Source organism: Equus asinus, chromosome 4 (assembly GCF_041296235.1).
Source record: "Equus asinus isolate D_3611 breed Donkey chromosome 4, EquAss-T2T_v2, whole genome shotgun sequence".
In the NCBI taxonomy this organism is placed as follows: domain Eukaryota; kingdom Metazoa; phylum Chordata; class Mammalia; order Perissodactyla; family Equidae; genus Equus; species Equus asinus.
The window spans coordinates 43,717,285-43,740,134 of NC_091793.1; the positions used below are offsets into that span (position 1 = coordinate 43,717,285).

General features: G+C 49.9%; 1 protein-coding gene across 2 annotated transcripts in view; it reads left to right on the top strand.

Annotated features, from left to right (window-relative positions):
- The window catches only part of CHST11 (carbohydrate sulfotransferase 11), a 255,306-nt gene that overhangs the window by 109,811 nt on the left and 122,645 nt on the right, over positions 1 to 22,850 (top strand). For both annotated transcript variants that reach the window (XM_070507181.1, XM_070507182.1), the window contains exon 2: positions 8,400 to 8,485. In XM_070507181.1, the coding sequence (XP_070363282.1) occupies positions 8,400 to 8,485 (86 nt within the window). The remainder of the gene's footprint in view (positions 1 to 8,399; positions 8,486 to 22,850) is intronic.

A 22,850-nucleotide genomic window follows, 5' to 3' on the forward strand; every position in this document is an offset into this window, starting at 1 on the left:
ATCAAGCTATGCTGTGGCAGGCGTCCCACATATAAAGTAGAGGAAGACGGGCACAGATGTTAGCTCAGGGTCAGTCTCCCTCAGCAAAAAGAGGAGGATTGGCAGCAGTTAGCTCAATGCTAATCTTCCTCAAAAAAAAAAAAAAAAGCCATTGGACTTGGTCTCTGAATGCCCTTCTTGTCCTAGATGTGCCTGATGCTGCGCTAACCTGTTTGATTGACAGCTGGTTGAGACAGGCGCAGGCACCTCGTGCGTTTTGCAAGTTGGTACAACCCTCTGCTCTGGGCGCATTCTTGCAGATGGGCCAGAATCATCTAGAAGAGGGAGTGGGTTGACTGCCAAGGCCGTTGGTTTTGGTGAGTGTACCTGGTGGCCCCGTTCTTCTCCTGGCAGGTCAGTGTTGTGATGTGCACAGTATATTCTTCAAAGTCGAGTGTCAGAGTCCCTCGGGATGCTTCCTTTGGCAGTAAATCTCCTGGCTCTTAGATGAAGCTGTGTCTTTTCCCTTCCCGAGTTATACCAAGTGCATTCACCTAATTCTTAGATTTATACCTTGACCTTCATCTGCCAAAAGTTTAATTCACTTTAGTTTCACAACCACCTCCAGAGGCTGGGCGTCAGGAGCTTTGAGGCACTGACAGCAGGAGAGGAGACTGACATGGGGATTAGCTATAATAAGGGTTCAGATTGTTCCCAAATCAAATCAAACCCCAAATCCCTCAGTATTTTTAGTGGCTGCTTGTCGAGGCTCCAATAAGGAGAAACAGATCTGGACGTGGTTTTGAATGGCTCCCGGCCGCCCCTGCTGGGGGGACTGTGAGAACGAATAGGAGGCTGGGAGATGGAGGTTCGATGGTGGGCTTACTGATGGCTTGGGCCGAACCGGCTCCTGGCTCAGGGTTCGGGCTCCTGTGAACAGGAGTGTGCTGACTATCTGTGAAGCCCCCGCGGGCCCTGGTTGGTGGGAAGACCCTGGGTCAGCATTCAGGACTGCCTTTTGCTTGCTCTCTTCTGGTTCCGAGCCTCTGTTAACTGTAACCCGCCTCATTTCAGAGGAATGAAGGCAAGCATGCAAGGTTCGGATCCCGCTCTGCCACACACTAGCTGTGTCTTCAGGTAAATTCTTCCGCCTCTCTGAGCCTCAGTTTCCTTGTCTTTAGAATGAATAGGCGTGATGCCACCGACCTCCAGGAGCTGTGAGGAAGAGAGGAGAGACAGTAAGAAAGGCTAACGTCGACTGAGTGCTGGTAGAACCCCTCGAAGGCACGTCACAGGTCCTCAGGATTGTATCCTAGGCATTTTCTTGATGTTTTTGTTTGTTTAACTCCTGTGACTAAGAAGGCCAATGAAAGAATTTTGAGGAAGTGTGTTAGCAAAGAACAAGGCAACTTCTCTTCTTTGTTCTTTTGCTGTGAGTAGGTGGTTTGGCCTAATTCCCGTTAGCAGAAAAAATGTCTTTGGCTGAACTCTCAGGTCACTTGACGCATGTGCTGAGTACCAGCTATGCACTAAGTGCTTAGGCAGAGGCGGACAAGACCGGCGTGGGGCTTCACTGCTGGGGACCTGGAGCCAGAGGGGACGAGCTGGCCCTGCTCTCTCATCCCTGCTGTGGGGGGAGAGCCATTCTGTCCCCTCCCTGGGCCTGGTTTTCTCCTCTGAAAATGAATGAGAGTGGTCACGTGGGGGCTCAGAACCCCTCAGACTCAACACGAGTTTTGTTTTGTTTTGTTTTTTTCTCCCCAAACCCTAGTACATGGTTGTATATCCTAGTTGTAGGTCATTCTAGTTCTTCTCTGTGGGATGCCGCCACAGCATGGCCCGTAGGTCCACACCCAGGATCCGAACCAGCAAACCCCAGGTCCCTGAACCAGAACGTGCAAACTCAACCACTTGGCCACTGGGCCGGCCCCAACACATGAGTTTTGATTCTTAATTCTTTGCTAGGCAGGAGCCAACCAGGAATGCAAAAACCTGGACCCACCTGGACACGTAAATGTGCCAAGCACACCCTGGATTCCAAGCACCTCAGACTCCTTCAGATAAAACTGAATCTCACAGAGACTCAGACTTCTGAGTATTAAAAAAAAATTTTTTTTAACAGACCGTAGTGTTTATGAGGACTTACTGACCTCTCGACTTTATGGGAACTGCTTAGGGCTGAGCCGATCCTAAGCCACATTGTGACGGGAAGGCGCCCTGGAGCTCATTGCTCTCTCCCGCCCCTCCCCACCTTCCCTTTGCTTTGCTCTGCCTGCGTCCTCTCTCCTCCAGCTCTGAGCATCCTGCCAGAGATCCAGCCAGCACATCTAATTCAGGTTCTAGTGTTTGTGAGTGACTCAAAGGGAGTTTCTTCCTTTGCATTTTAAGAGGAGAGGGGAGCTCCAGAGCGCTGCCGAACTCAAGGGAACATGAGTAAGCCCCGGAGGCGAGGTTCCCAGTGCATCTGGTAGAGGACCGGGTTCTCCCCCGCTGGGATCTCCCAACCCTGACTCTCCCGATGGAACCTCAGGCCCCGGGGCAGGGACAAGAGGGTTTGTTCCCCAGATCTGCCCCTGTGGCTCATGCCCCACCAGAGCAAGAGACCACCAATTCTGCTTCCATGTAAGAGTTTTTTGGGGACGGGGCGGTCCCTATTTTTGCATTATTAATATTATTACTAGTTATTATTTGTAGATGGTATTTTTCCATTTGAAAAACCTCTTCATCCCAACCTGGAAACCGGCATTTGGGAGTGGATTGAAAACTGGGAAGAAATTGATGGGACGTCTGTTTCACAGCCAACTAGAGCTTTTTCTTTCATAACCTCTTGGCCCCACACTCTTCCCTGCCTCCTTCCCCCATTACCACTTAACTGCCACCCAGATCCTCTGCGCCCCGTGCCTGCCTCTTCCCCCTGACTCCCCCCTCCCTGCAGCACTTCTCCAGGGGGACTGCCCGCTGCCCTGTGCTTAGAAATTGGGAACTTAGAGGTCTCCTGGTTTCCCCTCTTCACCTGAGCAAGGAGAAATCTGAGGCCCAGGGAGCCTTCAAAGTGAGGCTCCTCGTTTGGTGGCAGAGCTAGGGGATAGGCTCCAGGCCTGTGACTCTGCCCATGGAGGGTTCGGGTGCCATATGCATAGCAGGCTATTTTACACGTTCATTTACTTCCCACAACCACCCTGGGATGTAGGGGTGATTACTGCATTTTATAGATGAGTTTCAGAGAGTAGGCAGTTGACTGAAGGTCGCCAGGCCAGTTAATAGTGAAACCACGATTTGAACCCAAAGGGTGCTGCTGAGTGACCAGCTTGTCCCAGTGTGCCTGCGACCTTCCTGGTTTTAGCATGGAAAAAAGTCCTGAGTCCCAGGCAGGTGGTCACTAGTCTGAGCGCGGTGGCTTCCGAAGGGGGTGGGGGCGAGCTGTGACATAGTGTCCTTCCAGGGCAGGCTGTGGGTTGCAAGGCAGAACGGCCCTGTCTTTACAGGAATGGCTCCCTGCGAGGGAGCTGGGTCTGCTCGACCTTCTTCTAACTGGAGGAGGTTGACTGAGACACTGTCCCATTCCATTGACTTTTGCCACGGGGGCCGGACTGTACTGCACTCGGGGCCAAGCACGACTTCGTGCGTTTGGGGAAGACGTCTCTGTAATCGCATTGCCGCTCTGCACGCTCGCAGCGTAGGGTAGAGGAGGCGTGGTGCCCATGCTGTTCACAGATCCGTTCGCAAAGTGTCTGGAGTCAGCCGCGCACGTTAGAGCTGTTTTGCCAGCGGGAGGAGTAGAGACGCGTTTGGGCCTGGGTGATTAGTCCAGAAGCGCTTCTCTTTGAATGTTTCGGCAAGAGAGAGCACTGATTTTTATATGGGAGCTCTAAGTGTAAAAGCATCCTTTACCGCCTTTACAGACAGCACGGTAAAGGGGCAAAGACCACTGGTTCCTGAAACAGACAACCATGCATTTGAATTTGTTTCTTACTCTGCCATTTGTTGGCTGTGTGATCTTGGGCAAGTTACCTAATCTCTCTGGGCTTCAGTTTTCTCAACTGTAAAATGGGAATAAATGATATTATTAGTCTTCATTGTTTCTAACTTATAGGGTTTTTATGAGAATTAAATGAAGCATTGTGAGAACGTCTTAGCATTGTCTCAGGCATCAGGCACCTGGTAAATTCTCAATAAATGGTAGTTCTCATGATTATCATTGTTAAGTATGGCTGTATTTTATACGACCTGAGTTCCAGCCCTGGCTGTGCTGCTGTCTACCCTGGGGACCGTGGGCAAGTACTTCAGCTCTCTGAGTTTCTTCTGTAAATTGAAGGAGCTGGACTGTAATCCCAGAGAATTCCAAATGTCTTTGGTTTTGTGAAATGCATCAAAGGCAGGTTCCCACCCAGGGCCCCACAGCATATCAGTTTTATTTCAGAATTAACAATCCGGCAGCTTCTCCCTCCTGCCCCAACAGCCCTGGCGGTGTCCCAGGGAGCCACTTGGAGAGGGAGATGGGCTCCCCTCCATTGTCGAGACCTGACTTTCCGTCACCTGCCCTCAGCTCACCGGGAGTGGAGCATCTGCTTAAAAACAACGTGCTCTTCATAGTGAAACAAACATACGTGGCTTGATTTTAATTTTAGCTTCATTTGTGTATCTTGGAATATACAGAACTGTTCCCGGGGCCAGGAAATCATACTGGAAATTGAGCTGATTAGATTCTTACAAAACGGTCTTGAATTTCATGGACTTGAGTTTAGAAAGGAGACGACAAGTGTTGCAGCTAAATAAAACTCTGGTGGTGGGTGGACAGCGGAAGGCCACCGTTAGATGTCCTCAGGGATTCCTTTCTAAGGGCTTTTGATCATCAGACCTTTCATTTTCAAAGGAAAAAATAACAGCAGCCCGATGCTCCTGGCCGTTTCCTCCATATAGAGCGGGAAACAACCTGTTCCATGCGTGTAAAGAAAGCCTTAAATCCTAGATCATTCGTACCCCTCCTTGAGTACCTACTGTGTGCCAAGCACCAGAGAAACTACGTGAATAAGGCGGAGAGGGTGTATATCCTCATACCTGATGTCTGGCATATCTTAGGAGCTTGATAAAGATTTGTCGAATAAGTACATGAATGAGTGTAATAACCGTTAGTTCATAGTTTGGCCCTCACATCATTTTAATGAATCCCATAATATTGGACTGCATTGTGTATCGCTTGTCCTAGAAGTGGCCAGACAACCAGGGCTTGGGCCCGGAGGAAACTATGGAGATCTTTGGTGGACTTGCCACTTGACCATTGGTCCAGCATGGCAGCTGCGAGGTGGGCTGCCTGTGTCGGAATCCTGTCTTTACCTCTCACTTGTCGTGAGACCTGGGCGAGTTACCTAACCCTGCTGAGCCTCAGGATGCCCATCTGTGAAGTGGGGACAGTAGCGGTACCCACCCCAGAGGACTGATGTGCAGATTAAACATGTGAACTGCGCTCTCTGAACGTAGGCTGCTCTCTGTGTGTGTCGGTTACTCACCTTTCTCTGGTGCCGCTCTTCCTGAGACACACACAGAATAAACCTTCTCACACCTAGGTGCGTAATTGCCGGCCCACCCTTTGTCTCCCAGGCACGTGGTAGGTTCTCATTGTTCTCATTTGGATAGGAAGAGCCCAGAAGTCAGGTTTGAATCTCAGCTTGGGTACTTTCCACCCCGCAAGGCGTTGACCTTGGTCAAGTTCCTGAAATTAAGGGAGGCTCAGAGAGGTCGTCTGTAAAACGCAGGTACTTCCTTCGCTGTGTGAAGGATTATGCTTGGTCGAGCGCCTGGCACACAATGAGCTCTCCATAAATGGTGAGATTGTTGTCGTTCCCATAAAAAGCACACAAGGCCCCTTTGGCTTTTGTGGCCTGGGGTGCCAAAGCTGGTTCCCGTGGCGCCCAGGGAAGTCACAGGCGGGGCTGGAGGAGACCCTGAGGGCCGCTGGCCTTGGGAAGGGGCCCGTGTTGCAGGCCCCACATGGCCAAAGCATTTTAAAGGCCTTGTATTAGAAAAATAAACCAATTAAATAATACTGCCCCCCATAAAAGCTGACTTTTAATGGATTTCACGGCGGGTTTCACTGCGGCGGTCCCGCGGCCACAGGCCTGGGCGAGCCGCACGGCCGCCATGCGGAGACCTAATCATGCACGGCGTGGGCATAATTTTACAAGTTTTATGGCTGTTTTTCCTCCTCCGAAGTGTTGCTATGTCATTGTTCACTGAGGGCAACCTGCGTGCATTTAACAGTTTACCCCGTTTTTGGTGGAAATGAAAAATGAAGTAATAAAGAAAAACAACGTGGATTTTTTTTTCCCCTCTTCTCGAGGCAGCCGTGGAGGAACAAAGAACCAGTGTTTCTCCGCACAGCCTAATCAAACTCGAATGGCTTTTATGTGTGGACATTGGCCCCCGGATTGCCTCCTCCCTGGAGAGGGCTGCAGGGCGCCCAGGGTGTGCTTGGGGCTCTTACGGAGACCCTGGGAATACCTGGGGCCGCTCTCTGGGGCAGGGGTCGCAAACTACAGCCCGTGGGCCGCATCCGGCCTGCTGCCTGTTTCTGTAAATGGTTGGAAAAGAATCAGAAGAAGTCTATTTCCTGATATGTGAAAATTACACGGAATTCGCATTTCAGCGTCCACGGATGAGGGTGTGTCGGCACACAGCCACGCCGTTCGGTTCTCCGTGGTCTGTGGCTGCTTCCACACTGCAGCCGCCACGTTGAAGACTTGCAAAGGAGATGGACAGCCCCAGACCAAAAGACTGTCTGATCCTTCACAGGAAAAGTGTGTTGACCCTACTCTGGGAAGTAAAGAGAAGGAGAGAGAAAATGCAGCTTCCGGTTTCCTGGAATGGAGGGTTTACACTCAGGGTTTCCATGTGGCTCAAAGGGACAAGTCCGAGAAGCGTTGCCTGGCAAGGCGTTGATTCATCTGGAGACCTTCCAGAAGTAATCGGCTGCTTGTAGAGGTGGCTTCCTCGGTTTTCTGACCTCAGCTTGGCTTCTGAGCAGACGTACCTGGGTTTATCCCCTTCCAGCCAGCCCCCCCTGTCTGTTGTGGCTGTGCGACTTTCCTGTCAATCCCCGAGTCCGGCTTGCAGTCTGGTAACTTCTCATCAGCTCACTTGATGGCTCAAGAATGGAGAAGTTCTCATGTCCCCTCCTAGGGCGGGGGGCAAGCGATTTTCGTCATAAATTATGTGCAAATCTAGTTAATGATCTCCAGTACCTTAAGAAATTTATAACAAACACTTTTTTGCTGGTACCCCATTTAAGCATTCTGCCTAGAGTAGTAACTCATTTAATCCTCACACCCAGCCCATGGAGTTAGATCCTCTTCTCATCTCCATTTTATAGGTGAAGAAACAGAGGCACAGAAAGGTTGGGTATCCTGCCTGAGGTCACACAGCTGGTATGGGGCAGCGCCAGGATCCAGACCTAGGCTGTGTGCTCCAGGGAGTGTCGTGCTGTCACTCTGCTCACTACGTGGGAGCTGAATTATTTAGGCTCGTGAAAAGATCCTCTCTCCTTGTTCCACCCATGTCCCTACCAAGTCATTCCACAAGAACACTGCCTCCCGTGTGAGAAGAGAGTACTCGTTCATTCGTTCATTCATTCATTCATTCATTCCTTCATCCCGCCCTCCCTTCAACAAATAATTGTCAGCGGTGGCTGTGTGATAGACGCTGTGAGGGGCTGCATGGAGTGAGGGTTTTTGTGAACCAGAAGAATCGAAAAAGAAGGAATGCTTTCTGTTTAAGAACAGTTCTTGGTGTCCTCAACCCGGTTGGGTTTTTGAGAAGTTGACTTAATTCTCCCTCTTGTATTGGTTGTCAGTGCCATCTCTGTCTGTCTGGAACCACAGACCCTCATCCTTTCGGCCTCAAGCCGATATTCTCGTTGAAAATAAGCTGATTTACAAGAGGCTCTGGGGAGGACGGGCCTCTGACTCATCCTGCGGGGGAAACCGCCTGGGGAACGCTCTGCCTGGCTCTCAGGAGACCAGGGGCTCAGGCCGGGATCAAAGGTCGTTTAAGTGACAGGGGAGGGGAAGGCTGCGGCATTTTAAAGCCGTCACCAAGCCCTGCGCTGGTAGAGCTCACACTCTTGCAACAACTGTCACAATGTCTTTTGTAAGCAACTTTATGTCAGTGTTTTAGATGCCTGTCTGGTTTTCTTAAAAATTTGCTGGAAAGAATGTTTAGCATCATTTGTGTCCTTCTGGGTGCGAGATGCCTGAGTGTTGGGGAAGGTGGGATGGCCCACTGGAAAAAGGAACAGCTTTGCCAGAAGCCGGCTCTCTCTCTTCCTTCCCTACCTGTTTCTTCTTGCCTCCTCTGCCTTTTTTTGTTTTGTCAGACAACAAACCTTTGTTGCTCATTTCTGATGAGCCTCCCCTTTCTTTCCTCAGTCATGCGGAGGAACCCCTTCGGTGTGGACATCTGTTGCCGGAAGGGGTCTCGAAGCCCCCTGCAGGAACTCTACAACCCGACCCAGGTAAGCCCTGGACACTTCCTTACTTCCTCGGCTCTGTCTCCATGCGTCAGTTCTCCTTTTTGGGAGATGGGTGGAAGGGGGGCTGAAAAACTCCAAAATTCTGATTTTGGGGATTTGAAACTTCTTCCACTGCCTGGCATTTTATCTTCATGGTTGCTGTCTTGGTCACCCTTGCTCTATAAAATGGTTCTGAAATTCTAGCGAGCGGGATTTAACATTAGAGAAACGCCTTGGTGTCATTCTGGACTAAGCTTTCAGACCTGCCCGGGTTTTGGACCCCTGAGCCACACAGTGGCAGGTGTCAACCGTGGGACTCCGGAATTGCAGAGCCGGCCGAGCTGTGCAGTCTCTCTCTTGGCACCCCCAAAGAAGGCTTACACGTGGGTGTACTTGCCACCCAGCTCCCACATCTGATTATTAAAGCCCAGAGATGCCCCAAGAATTCCAACTCGCTATGACAGTTTGCCAAGAGTCCCTTGTGTGGGGGGCATTTTGTTAAGTGACTGTCATGGTAACTCCAACTTGATTATGAAGAGCTCCTCTTTGAGCAAAATAAGCTCCAACCAAAGAAAAGCATCCTCCGTGGAAAGCCGGGAGCAAAGGGAGGAGGCCTGGTTGCCATGGTGACAGCCTCGTTGGTGTGTGTGGGTCCTGATGTGGAGACTCCAAGGCTTTTCCTTTTGTGGGAACGTTAATGAGCACTTGATGCCAAGAACTGGTGAGTGCACAACTAGTGGCCCATCTGCTGACCTTTGATGGCCGTTGAGAAAGAAAAAAATTGTACTTCTTTGGGCTGTAGTCTCTGAGCTTTATTTTGTATCTAAATCTTAGTTTAGCATTTCTGTGGACAAAGGTGTTGGTGGAGGAGAGTAGTGCTTGGTCCTCAAAGATGCTGGATCCCCAGAAGTCTTGCAAAGGGGTGAGCCTGAGACCTTTCTGATCAACTGCAAACTCAGATTGCCTGAGGCTTTCTTTCCTGGGCTCTCTGGTGACCCAGCAGGGAATTTGATGTCTGGCTTTTGTTTGGTACCCAAATAACCAGATTATTATAGACAAGTCTCCCAGCCTGTTCACACACCCGTCCTTAGGAAGAGGCGGAATGGGCTTCGACAAAGGACGGGATTTCTGGTAAGCTGTGTTGAAAACAACGCGTGCTACCAAGATGCAAACCATTTGCATCTTTTCGTTGACATCCTCTGTTCTGCTTTCCTGGGAAAATTTTATGGGCAACATGTGGCATCATGGGAAGAACCTGTTTCTGAAGTAGATGCCTATCTGGACAGGAAGTCCCTAGACCGTGTCTCTGCTCTTCCCTGGCATCCTCCACCCTAAGACGCAGCCTGGCCTATCGCCGGAGCCCCCACATGGCTGTGTTTGAAAGACCCAAAGTTCAGGTTCGACTTCCTACTTCCACTCCCCCTGGTCATGTGGCCTTGACTACATGATGAGTCCTTTCTTGCGGTCAGTTTTCTCATCTCTCCAAAACGTCAGGAGGATGAAATAACTCTGATGGGTCAGGGGCTGTATAAACATGGTTTGTCGTGATCGTGGTCGTGGGAATGGTTTCAGTATTGGAAGCCTTGACTTTAGGGTCACCCTGGGTTCAAAGGCTGGTTTCCTCTTTTACAAGCTGCGTGAGTGTGGGCAAGATGCTTAACCCCTCTGAGCCTGCTTTCCCTCGTCTGTAATATGGTGCTAACAATACCTGCCTTGCAGGGTTGCTTGAGGAGATATGTCTTATTTGGCGCCTCTTATGGAGCTGGTTCATTCTCAGATTCATTTGCACATTCAATCATTCATTTCTTTATCTGCTATTACGAGTACCCACTATGTGCAGCGCAGGGCCAGCCGGTGGGCACAAAAGGGTGAGCAGGGCATGTGTAGTTAGCCTGCCATGCCTGGCTCCTCCTGTATCTCTGGGTTGACATGAGTGAGTTAATTGGCGAGGGAGACCCTGCTTGGTCCATTCCTAAACCAGTCAGAGGAGAGAGAACCTTCCAGAGCAGAGGTCGTCTCTTCCTTCCATGGGTGTTAGGAATGTTGTCCAGATGAGATGCTCATTTAGCAATAGCCTAGGTCCTGGGAGGGAAGATGGGGCTGGAGACGTGGCTCCGGGAGCCATTCGTGAGGGCGGAGGTGGGTGAGTCACCACCTTCCATCAAGAATGTCGTGGGCAAGCTGTCTGGCCCCCTTCGCTGGCAGCCCGGAAAACGTCCCCGCAGGAAGATCTCCTCGTTTCCTCGGGATGTTGTCCTGGGATGTTTTTTTCTTAGGCTGGTTTCCTTTACAAGCTGCAATTATGTTCCATTCCCACGCAAGTTGGGCCAGTGGCGCTTCTTGGAGAGACCGTCTTGGCGATCATTCGGGCTGCTGTGGGCCAAGGCGTTAAGAGGAGAGAAGGGAGCAAGCGCTCCTGTTGCGTTTGGTTGGGTTTTGCGTCCACAAGACATTTACAGACTCTGTACTCCATCGGGCCTGGTTGCGGTTTCTCGTGTTTCCCTACCAGCTGAGCTGTTGAAGCCGCTAAGCCTAGACGTTGATGTTATCACAGAGGCAGATGACAAACCCTGTAATTGCTAGAAATTAAACTGCTCCCGGAGATGCCATTTCCCCTTTTTATGCTGACTGTTTATTTGAGTTTGATATATGATGGTGAAAACAGGAACTGTTTATTTTAGATGATAGGAAACCAACATTATGGCCAGAAGGCACCATCTTGGTGACCAGGTACTGTCCTGTGGACCAGCTGCTGTCTGGATGCTTATTAACATCTCATCAAGTACTTAGATATCACACCCAGAGCTGGATGTCACACCCCGATTCTATGTATAGGAGGGTTGAGGCCAGGAAGGTTATATGACTTGCCTGAGGTCACACAGCTGCTAAGAAGCAGAGAAAAGCTTCAAACCCAGGACAAACTATAAATCTGTTTATCTCTACACTGTCCTCACTGTCACCAGCTGGGTTCTCTTGGCAGGAATTACCCCAGCTCCCCTCCCCCCCCAAAATATCACACCCAGATTTCCATTGGACAAAAGCATAAAAGCTCCCTTGGGAAAATTGGCTTTAATCTGATTTTAGTATCCTGAGTTTTCTTATTTTAGTGTCTTGCAAACCCCTAACCATTAAAACAACAATTGGTTAAAAAAAAGTTCATAGTTGATATTCTTAGAAAAACTGCACTCTGATGTCGTATAATTTTCCTGGTTCTCTGCTGTCTCCCTGGCCCCAAAATAAAACGTAATTGCCGATCAGATCAGCTGGCGTCAAGTCACCGACGGTTCAGAAGTTGCCAACTGCATATTTGTGGGCCGAGCACATCTGTGGGCCGCCCTGGCTCAGCACAGACTCACAGGGCAGAGCGACGTCCTCAGCCATTAATAGGGCATAATTGCCCCTAAATGCCAGCGAGGGCGAGACAGCTTGTCCTTCTGCCTCGCCCACCTCCTGGTCCTTTCGTGGGTTCCCTGAAATCTTCACAGCATCCCTCACGTGGTTCGGCCCTGCCCTGCCTGGTTCTTTCTTTAGCATTATACTTGCTCTGTGATTACCACGTTCCAGGAAGACAGATGCACAGCCCAGGGGCTGACCAGGAATTCGTAAGCACCGAGTCCACGAGGCTTGTCCAGGATGCACCAGATCCAATTGTCTGTGGGTGTTCCTAGGAATCTCTGAGGACCAGTCAATATTTTATTAGAATAAGAATAATAAAATTGGACCCTTATTAGTCCAATCTCCAATGTGTTGAAGTAAATTTACTTCTCTGTAAGGTAGGCTCCAGGAGGAAAGATGGAGAGAGAGAGAGAAAGAGAGAAGGAAGGAAAGTTACTATTCATTGAATGTGTAATACATATCCGTGACTATTCTAGGTGTTTTTCACACATATCTCTGAATCTTCACAACCCTAAAAGGAGGGACCCAATAACCCCATTTTTGAGGTCAAGTTAACTGAGGCTCAGACGGGCTGAGCAATTTGCCAGGATCAGAGAGCTCCTAGATGTTCGAGCTGGGCCCCTCTGACCTGGCGAGATTGTAGGAGGATGAGAACCTATCAGTTCAGCTTTCCTGGGTGGAAAACTGCCTCCTTGAGGTTCTCTTTCCCAGTGACTCAACTGAGACCTGGGATGTGCTCAGGTTAGTCGGAAATTCCCACAGGCAGGGCCCACGGCTTATGGAGTGGTATGGACGGCACAGAGACATCCAGTAAGCAGTTGCAGGTTTGGTTTTTCCTTCCTGAACCGGATATTTGGGGGGACCTTTGTCTCCTGGCTGGAGCCAGGCTCCGCAGGGGTCACCCCAGGAACTCTGCTGCAGGCTAGCACGGCTTGGTGAAACTGCACTTTGGGGGTCTCTGATTCAGTTTTAGATTGATAAAAGCTTGAATCGTCCAACAAGGGCCGGGCGACTCTCCTAGCCCCAATCTAGATAGTTTTCTCAGCAGCGCTTGCCGAAATGTGTTTCTCCTACAGTCATTTATAGAATAAACAGGAAAAGACCCAGGGAAGAGAGGCATGTGCGTACTAGAACGTAAGTGCTGCATGATAGAAGCTTTTCGCAAAGTGGTGGGAGAATCGGGAGCGAGTAGTTAATGCTTGGAGGCGCAGGCCAGAGCGGAGCGGGAATCTTTACAGAGGAGGGGGCATTTGAGATCCATCAGACTTCCCCTGACAGAGGAGAAGGAAGAGTGTCACAGAGGGGAGGAACAGCGGGAGCGAGGACCACAGGTGGCACAGTCCGTGGCACTTTCAGAGAATGGTGAGGGGTTTGTGGCTGGAGTGAAGGGGCATGTTGGGAGCTGGTTGGAGAGGAGGCAGGAAAGGCAGGTTGGTACCAGCTGGATAAGGCTTGTCTGACGTTGTGGAGGGTTTTAGTCTTGCCCCGCTGGCAGGGTTGGTGGTCCCGAGGAGCCCACAGGAGACGGTGTGCAACTACGAACCACCTTCCTTGTCTGCCTCAGCTGCTTGTTAACTGAGGGGCTTCTCTAAGGCAGGCCATGTGTCCCCTCCCCACAGCATCTTCATCTATAAGTTGGAGAGGATGGACGAGATCCATGGTTCCCAACCCCAGCTACATTAGGAGCACTCAGGGAGCTGTGAAGGAAGGACTGGTGCCCAGCCCTCCCCTCCAGAGATTCTGACTTTATTGGTTGGTCTTGGATAGGGCTGGGGGGTGGTCAATATTTTTTCAAAGTTCCCTTGGTGATTGTGATGGGCAGCCAGGGTTCAGAAGCACTGGGTTGGAGGGTCTGTAAGGCCCCCCCCCCCCACTTTTAAAAATCCTTGAATCTTTGATTCTCTCATCACCCATAACCCACTACTTGAAAAGCAACTCAAAGTGTGTGTTGCCCACTGTCATTTCTACTGTCTTTCTGTGAAGGCCCCGTGTCAGTTTTGGCCGCTCAGCCTCATCCACTAGGATGGAGATCATGTTCCCTCGTGTGCTCTGTTAGAAGGCTTGTGGGTTGATGCCCTGAGCGCTGGAGACTCAGACTCAGTGGGCAATCCCAAGAAGCAGAGCCCCCAGCTTCAGTCCTAGGAGGAGCCCTGCCCTGTATATGGGACACCTGGGCCACTCGGCTCTCGGTCCCGTAAGAAGGAGAACCCAGACTTGTTCCAGCCAGGCATCGGATGGGTGCTTGCAAAGGTTCAGCTACAGTCTTAGAAAGCAGCCCGAAGGGACAAAGGGCTCTCTGCCTTTTGAATGATTGTTCGGGAAGAATGATGCTGAATGGACGTATCCGCTGCGGAAGGCAAGAGAGAGCAGACATTGTACAGCCCCCAGCTCTGGTCAATTAATCCCTTCATTACCAACCACCTGGTAAATGACGAGTCCGTCTAATTATCTTGCTTTGACCCAGCAGCTGTCTACCAGCCGAAGAGGGATTAATTGATTTAGTTGTGGACTGGCTCCTTATGCAAAGATATTACTTACTGTCAGCCCAGCAGAACGGCAGCTGGCTGGCAAAGATGAAATATTACATGAACTTGATCTTACACACAGCACTTGGGAGAATACTTCATTATTAATTGCAAATTACAATAGACGGGCGAAGCCCATTGCAAAAACCAGGGACCGTGGGCTGCCTCTTTCACTGTGGCCAGGGGCTCCATTATTCTTGAGCCGAGGAGGGTGCCCTGGTCAGATTTCCAAAGAAGCCAGGACAGATGGAGACTCTAGAGTCAGACAGTGTGGGAGAGGGCAGTTACTTCACCTCCCCAAGGCTTGGTTTCCCCATCTGTAGAATAAGAACGTGATATCAGCCTTGCAGGTTTGTGAGATTTGAAATCGTGTACAAAAGGCACCTAGAATGGTGCGGAGGGCAGAGTTGTGTTAACCGGTAGGCATCAGTGATCTGCGCTGAGTTCGCTGACCTGGCACTTGTCTTAGGGGGTCTGCAGCCGTGCTGTGCCCTTGTGCTCCAGGCTCAGAATTCTGCAGATGCACACTTGGAATTTTTTTGAACAATGATAAGATAGATGATTTCCTCTTGCCTGGAAGCTACTAGCTATTCATCGTGAGCACTTCCTAAAAATTTTGATTTATGTTATGTGCCTGGTAGACCCTGTTCCTAGGAAGCTTGATGCACTGATTTATAAGGCCACGCGTGCCTCCGTGTGGTTGGTAATGAAGGGATTAATTGACCAGAGCTGGGGGCTGTACAATGTCTCCTCTTTCTTGCCTTCCGCAGCAGATGCGTCCATTTAGCATCATTCTTCCCGAACAATCATTCCAAAGGCAGAGAGCCCTTTGTGTGTGAGTGTGTGTGTACCTGTCCACTCACCCCGTATTCCGGAAAACAGGCAGATGCAGCTAAGTTTTATAGCTGTCCTGTGGTTGTGTTTGTCACACCCAGTACCTAGCTAAGTGCCTCAGCCATGGCTTTTAAATAAGACCCGGTCCCTGGGTGGTTTTAATATGCTACCATCAATCTCATTGGTCGACCCACATTTCATTCAGGCTGTCTTCATAGGCGGTTGTTCGGTTTCCGGAAGCCCAATTTGACCCACTATATTCAAAGCTGGAGAGTGAGTTCAGTGTTCTAATGGGGTTTTTCAGTGTCAGTCTGTGTGGATAGGATCTGGCATATTGCAACTAGAGAAGGGCGCTCGAGTGACAAGACGACCTCAGCAATTACCAAATGGTAACACAGCTGTAAAATCTGCCACTTTCGGAAAGTTATTTCCTAAATTACCCTCCATTATAAGAGGCCTCTACATAATTTGATTTTTCTGTAAATTACACAACTCTAGTAGCTTCTCAGCCAGTTGGATTTTAACCTTGTTGGAATGGATTGAGCCCAAACAAAGCCCTGGCTTGTTCTCAAATTCTGCGGAGGGGAGATGCGGTTGGGGGCGGGAGGTGGGCATCAGCAGGAGCCTTCCCTTCTGCCTCCTGTCCCTGTCACCCTTCCCCTGGCAGGTCTGGTGGGAAGCAGGGTTTCCACGCCACCTCCATCACTAATTGCTGTGAATTCTGGGGCAAACAGCCGAAGCTTTTCAAGCACTGGAGACCTATCTTGTTTATAAAGTAGGAATAAAATACCCACAGTTCAGTTATTAAGCACCAAATTAGAAAATAGAAAGTTCCATGCACAGGGCAAGCTGTGCAGTCAAGGCTGATTTTTTGTTTGATTTTTTTTTTTTTTGAGGAAGCTTAGTTAGCCCTGAGCTAACATCTGCCACCAATCCTCCTCTTTTTGCTGAGGAAGATTGGCCCTGAGCTAACATCTGTGCCCATCTTCGTCTATTTTGTATGTGGGGCACCTGCCACAGCATGGCTTGATAAGTGGTGCCTAAGCCACAGCATGGCTTGATAAGTGGTGCCTAAGTCCACACTCGAGATTTGAACTGGTGAGCCCTGGACCACCAAAGTGGAGCACATGGACTTAACTGCTGCACCACTGAGCTGGCCTCTGATTTTTTTTTTTTAATTAGCTCAGATGAAACCTCATCCAGGAAGCTCTCCCTGATTTTTCTTTTTCCCTCCAACCTCGGGTTAAATGTTCTTCGAGAACAGGGCCGTCTACTCGCTATGTAATGTGACTGAATATACGTAATTTGAAATGTTCTAGTAGCCACATTTTAAAAAGTAAGAAAACAGTTGAAATTTATTTCAATAATATATTTTATTTAACTCAGTGTGTCCAAACTATGATCATTTCTGTATGTAATCAGTAAAAAAATTGAGATATTTCCTATTTTTTAAAATCTTTTTTTATGGAGTTATAATGGACATAGAACGTTATATTAGTTTCAGATGCACAACATAATGATTTGATATTTGTGTCTATTGTGAAATGATCACCACAATAAGTCTACTTAACATCTGTCTCCATCTATAGTTACACATTTTTTTTCTGGTGATAAGGACTTTTAAGATTTATTTTCTTAGCAACTTTCAAATATGTAATACAGTATTATTAACTGTAGTCGCCATGCTGTAGATTACATCCCCAGGACTTATATTACTGGAATTTTGTAGCTTTTGACCCCCTTCACCCGTGTCACCCACCCCCTCAACCCCCTGCCTCTGGCACCCATTAATCTGTTCTCTGTATCTGGGAGCTTGTTTTTTTCGTTTGTTTTTAGATTCCACATATAAGTGAGATCATATTTATCTCTCTTACATTTGTGTTTGTCTTTCTCTGACTGATTTCACTTAGCATAATGCCCTCAGAGTCCATCTATCTTGTGACAAATGGCAAGCTTTCATTCTTTTTTATGGCTGAATAGCTTTCCACTGTATATACGTCCCCATCTTCTTTATCCATTCACCCATCAATGAACACTTAGATTATTCCCATATCTTGGCTGTTGTAAATAAGGCTGTAGCGAACGTGGGGGTGCATACTATTTTATGTTCTTGTTTTTGTACTAAGTCTGTGAAATGTGATGTGTGTTTGACACGGCACATCTCGGTTTGGATGGGCCGTATGTCACGTGCTCATGAAACTGCCATCGTGGACAGTACAAGTCTATCACTTGCATCCTTATCCCACCTCCACGCCCATGTTTCTCTTGTTCATGACATTTCGCCCCTGCGTTTGAAATGAGATTACTAGACTTTGAGCTCCTTACGGGCAGGGACTGTGTCTTACTCATCTTGGGCACCCAGTTGCTGCTGCAGGCCGGCAACAGAAAAGGGGCTTGGTACCTGTTCGGGCAGTGAGGGAAGCCCCGTTCCTGTGCCCTGAGCAAATCCGGTGTGTGAAGATTCACGCTGGAGAGGTGACCAGGGCTTCGCGCCTCCGCAGGCGCCAAGGCAGCCAACCATCGAGGAGAGAGGTTTCCCGGGGCCCAGTGAGGTCCCTGGTGTGCAGAGTACATCTCCACTCCAGGCTGATGCCTGATGCCCTAAAAACATCCTTCCTGACAGTGTCCGTTCAAGTCCTGTGGAAGGGCTGACAGTGAGAAAGGTATCGGTCATTTCCATCTCAGCTTCGCTCTCACAGATTCTTTCTGGAGACTAGCAGGTGACAGTGTGGGGAGCGGGGAGAGAACGGCTACACGGGTTGGATGCTTGAAGGAACTGGGGAAAGCGAGTCACAAACTAGAAAAGCAATGAGGGGCGGGGGCTGCTTAAGCCGGACCTCCTCCTCCCCCAACACCCAGCCCCCATTCAGCCCTGTATCTCTCTTCCCTCCCTTTCTCCCTCCTTCCTCCCGTTCCTCCTTCTTCTTCCAGAGCGTGTGGCCCACGCAGGAACTCAGTAAACACACGCTGAATGAAATGGAACTGAAATTCCTCTATGTCCTCTTCCCTTCCGCCCTTATTGCATACTCGCTCTGTTCCTTTGCTGGGGCTGCCGTGACAAAGGACCACAAACCGGGCGGCGTAAACAACAGAGAGTTATTGTCTCCCAGCTCTGGTTCCAGAAGGCCATGATCAAGGTGTTGGCAGGGCTGGTTCCTTCTGAGGGCCATGAGGAAGAATCTGTCTGTGCCCGGCACCTGGCTTATGGTGGTTTGCTGGTGATCTTTGGTGTTCCTTGGCTGTAGAAGCATCTCCTCAGTCTCTGGCTTCATTTTCACCTGGAGTTCTCTTTGCATGTGTCTGCGTCCAAATTTCCTCTTTTTGTAAGGACTCTAATCATATCAGATCAGGGCCCACCCACTCCAGTAGGACTGCATCTTAACTAATTACATCTACAGTGACCCCATTTCCAAAGAAAGTCACGTTCTGAGGGGCTGGGGTCAGGACTTCAACACGGGAATTTGTGTGTGTGGGGTGGTGGGGACACAATGCAACCCGTAACACCTGCTATGTGCACGGCAGAGTGCTGGGTGCTAGAGCTCTTCAGTTCAGTGCATGATGCTAGAGAAGTGCGGAGATGGACCATTGACCTAGACTAGGCGTGTGCAGGTGGGAGTGTGTGCACGCATGTGTGCTCGTGTGTGTGTGTGCATGCTGCGTGCATGTGGGTGTGCAGAAGCTTTTTCAGCCTGATTGAGCAAAGGCGCAGGAGAGGAACTGACTCCACCATCCTTTGCACAGTTAAAAGCTGGCAAAGGGAGAAGATGCACCGACTCTCAAGAGACTGCAGGATTGTCCTTCCTGGATGAGCGTTCCCATCCATGTCCTTCTAGTTAAGACAAGCTGTCCAAGATAGAGTTCCTCTGTAGCTCTTGACTTCTAGAAAGGTCGGCAGCTCCAGTGTCTCCAGCTGATCTTCCGCTGTTCAATATCGACATTACCGTGTTAGGAGACACTGCCAGGTGGCTTTGCCCCAGCCTTGGCGGGTGTGGCAGCCCTGGAAGGAAGGTGCCATTCTGGAACATGCCACACAGGGTGTGACACCCGGGCAGACTCTGTTGCTGCCTAAAATGGCCTGTGGCAACGTTTCCTTCTCTTCGTCTTCAATCAGGGATTTAAAGTCACAAAATGGCCAATATATAGTTCTGGGAGTCATTGTGAGTATTGGAGGCATCGCTGTGACCTCCTGTTCCGTCTCCGGCATGTTCCCTCCAGGATATCCACAGATGTATCCGCCGATATAAAGACATCCCACCAAGGCAGAGCTTGGCTTTTGAGAGCTCGGCAGACTCAGTGCTTCCTTGGATCCAGACCTTGCGTCCTGTCCCAATGTTGGGGGAAAAGTTCTGAAAGATAGGGGAATGTCTGAGGCCACACAGCCTGCAGGGGGTCAAGAGCGCTGGCCCTGGAACCAGCCCGCTGGGCCGGAATCCCAGAGCCACCACCTGCCGCCTGTGTGACTTGGGAAAGCTTCTTGCCTTCTCTGTGCCTCAGTTTCCTCATCTGTAAAGTGAGGGTGATACCAGCACCTCCTCCCAGGGTCTTGTGAGGATTGAATGAATCCAGAGACGGGAAGGGCTTGGAAAGGTGTCTGGCCCTGAGTGAGGCCGACCTTAGTGCCGTTTGCTGCTGTGGTTGCTATTCAGACACAGGCCAGAAACGACGAGGCAGCGATCCCTGGGGACACGTGAGCGAGGTGCAGTTCTGATCCCTTGGAAGATAGACCTCCATAGAGGTGGACCACCTTCCACGTGTTAACAGAGAACTCCATCTCTTAGGGCAGGGGTGCTCACTTTGGGCCACACATTAGAATCAAAAAAGGAAATTTAAAAGACCTCAATGCTCAGGCCGCGCCTTCTACCTACTAACTCAGAATTTCTGTGGTGTTTTTAAAAACTTTTTAAAAGTCCCCTGGGTGGTTCCAATGTGCAGCCAAGTTTGAGAACCACTGCTCCAGGCTTTTACTGCTCCAAGACAGGTCCGGGGATAAGCAGCCTGGGCATCAGCTGGGAGCTTGTTAGACATGCAAACCTCGGCCCCGACCCCAGCCTGCTGAATGGAGGAAACCTGCATTTTAATGGAGTCCCAGGTGGTCTGCACAAGCGTTAACTGGAGAAGGCTCCTGGGAGAACAGCCCACACCCGGGGGCTCCTAGAAGAAGCAGCCGCTTGGCGCATAGATAACAAAAGGACAGGTGGTCCCAGAGTCTGCATGGATTTCAGAGACAGGGGCCAAGAAGACGTCCTTACCTTGCCCAGAGCCGGGCATGCTTTTGCTTTGTGAAAACTTGGAAAACAAATTTTTGTAGCATGGAGAGCTCATCAGCGGCAGGGAGCTGGACTCCTTGGGGGGCTAGATGGATGGGCAGCCTCTCAGTTCCTCTGGATGCATTTACTATTCCTAACTAGCTCAACTCAGGGAGAAAAATGTGGCTTTGAACAGGTGCCCTGGAAGCAAAGGTCAGCCCCGTCTTCCTGGGTGCTGTGTTCCTGGGGTGAAGGCAACTTGCAGGTTTAGGAGCTGAGCTGGACACCCTTGGGTGCCACAGTCCAGGTTTGTTCTCTTCATGGTTTGGGCTGGTCCTGACCGCACTTTTTCAAGAACAGGGGGAAGGAGCCCAAGGTAGGCCCTCCATGCTCCCCCATCCTCACCCCAGCCTTGACCTCCAGAAGACGTGTTTAGTGTCACCTTCCTGCTTCCCATCACCCCCACTGCCCCAAATGTCAGCTGCAGCAGATCTCAAACAAGGCATTTAATGGAAGAGAATGGAATTTCAAGCCCTAAGGCCTGAGTTCAAATTCTGCCGCTTTCTGTTTCCTAGCAGTGGGGTCTTGGGCAAGCGTCTCAATGTCTTGGGGCTTCGATTTCCTCACCTGGAAAGTGGGAATAATTTATTTAACTTTAGCTAAAGAGCCCACCTAGGGGTTGGCCCGGTGGCACAGTGGTTAAGTGTGCACATTCAACTGCAGCAGCCTGGAGTTCACTGGTTTGGATCCTGGGTGCGGACATGGCACCCTTCGGCAAGCCATGCTGTGGTAGGTGTCCCATGTATAAAGTGGAGGAAGGTGGGCACGGATGTTAGCTCAGGGCCAGTCTTCCTCAGCAAAAAAAAAAAAAAAAAAAAGAGGAGGATTGGCAGCAGATGTTAGCTCAGGGCTAATCTTCCTCGGAAAAATAAAAAAAAGAACCCATGTAGTATAGCAGTTACAGCTGGGGGTTCTTGGAATCATGCTGCCTGGGTTCAAATCCATCCTCACTGGTAGGGCAACCTTGGGTCAGTTACCTGATCTCTGGGGACCTCAGTTTCTTTATCTGTTTCATGGGGACAACAGCGGTGCCTACCTCTTTGGGTTGTTATGAAAATTCAATGAGTTGATTTGTGTAAAGTGCCTAGAACAGTGGCCAGCAGTACACAGTCAGATATGTAAGCGACTAGTATTTTTTTACCTTTATGTTTTCATCTTTAAAACTTCCCACTATTCTTCCTTCAAAAAAAAAAAAAATGTAATCGCAATTTGGGTCGTAGTAACTGACTCTCGAGAGAAACGTCTTTTGCCGAGTGACTTTGACTGTCCCTCACATTCAAACACCCTGTTACTACTTTTCATCCTCCATTTTACAGATGGGGAAGCTGAGGCACAGAGAGGCGTTGTTGTTTAAAATAACTCATGCAGGGTCATGCGGTCCAGTTGAGGAGTTGTAGAACCACGAGTCCGTCCGGCTCTGGAGCCCATCGCTCTTGGGGCCAGGCCACCTCCCCCAGCTCCGCTGGCGCGGAGATTCTTGGACTAAATGGGTGACCTGAACTCCTTTGTGGTCCTTAAGTAGAGATGAAACCCCCTCCTGTCCTGGAGAACTTGCAAGTGAGCTGACTCCGTGCCTGCCCTCAGTGGGTGGTCCACTGGAATTAAATGCAGTGAAGACCACGCGACTCCAGGCACCTGGGTGGAGGATGCTGGCTCCTGAGGCCTCTCCTATTCCAGCTCCAGGGTGGCCTGCAGTGAAGGGGAGCAGGGATGATGGGACGTGGTCCGTCCTCGCCCGGTGCCGGCAGCTTCTCTCCACTTCCTGCCTTCTCCATCTATCCCAGAAAGTCAGACCCCTCATGAGGCATACGGAGCATCCTTGGGCCAGGACTGAGATTGCTCAGGCTAGAGACAGTGCCTGAAATTGGGAAGCTGAAGGAAAGGACTGCCAAGGGTTTAAGAGTTGGGAAGCTGTTTTTTGGGTGTTTCTTTTCTGAGCTCTTCCCTGCCCGGGTAGGCTCAGCAACCATCCATAATTTTCTCCTCAATTCATTCTTCTTGTCCTGGGCGGGGAGGGGCCTGTTTACCAGCAGTAGCTGACAGAGGGAATCATACAAGAGGGCCAGCTCACCCCCCAAACCCACTTATCACTAAGGGTAAAGGATTAAATAAACTTACACCCAGCCCTTGGCTTTTGCAGACGGGACATTCTGGGTTCCACATTTCAAGAGCAACCTGGAAGTCCATTAACAAGGGACAACTTGTAATCTTTGCTGAGGGACAAATTTGAATCAGAGGAAGCCGGTCTCTCGGCTAATAAATGAGCCCAGCCATGCACACAGCGCAGCAGCTTTGTAATTCTGTAAT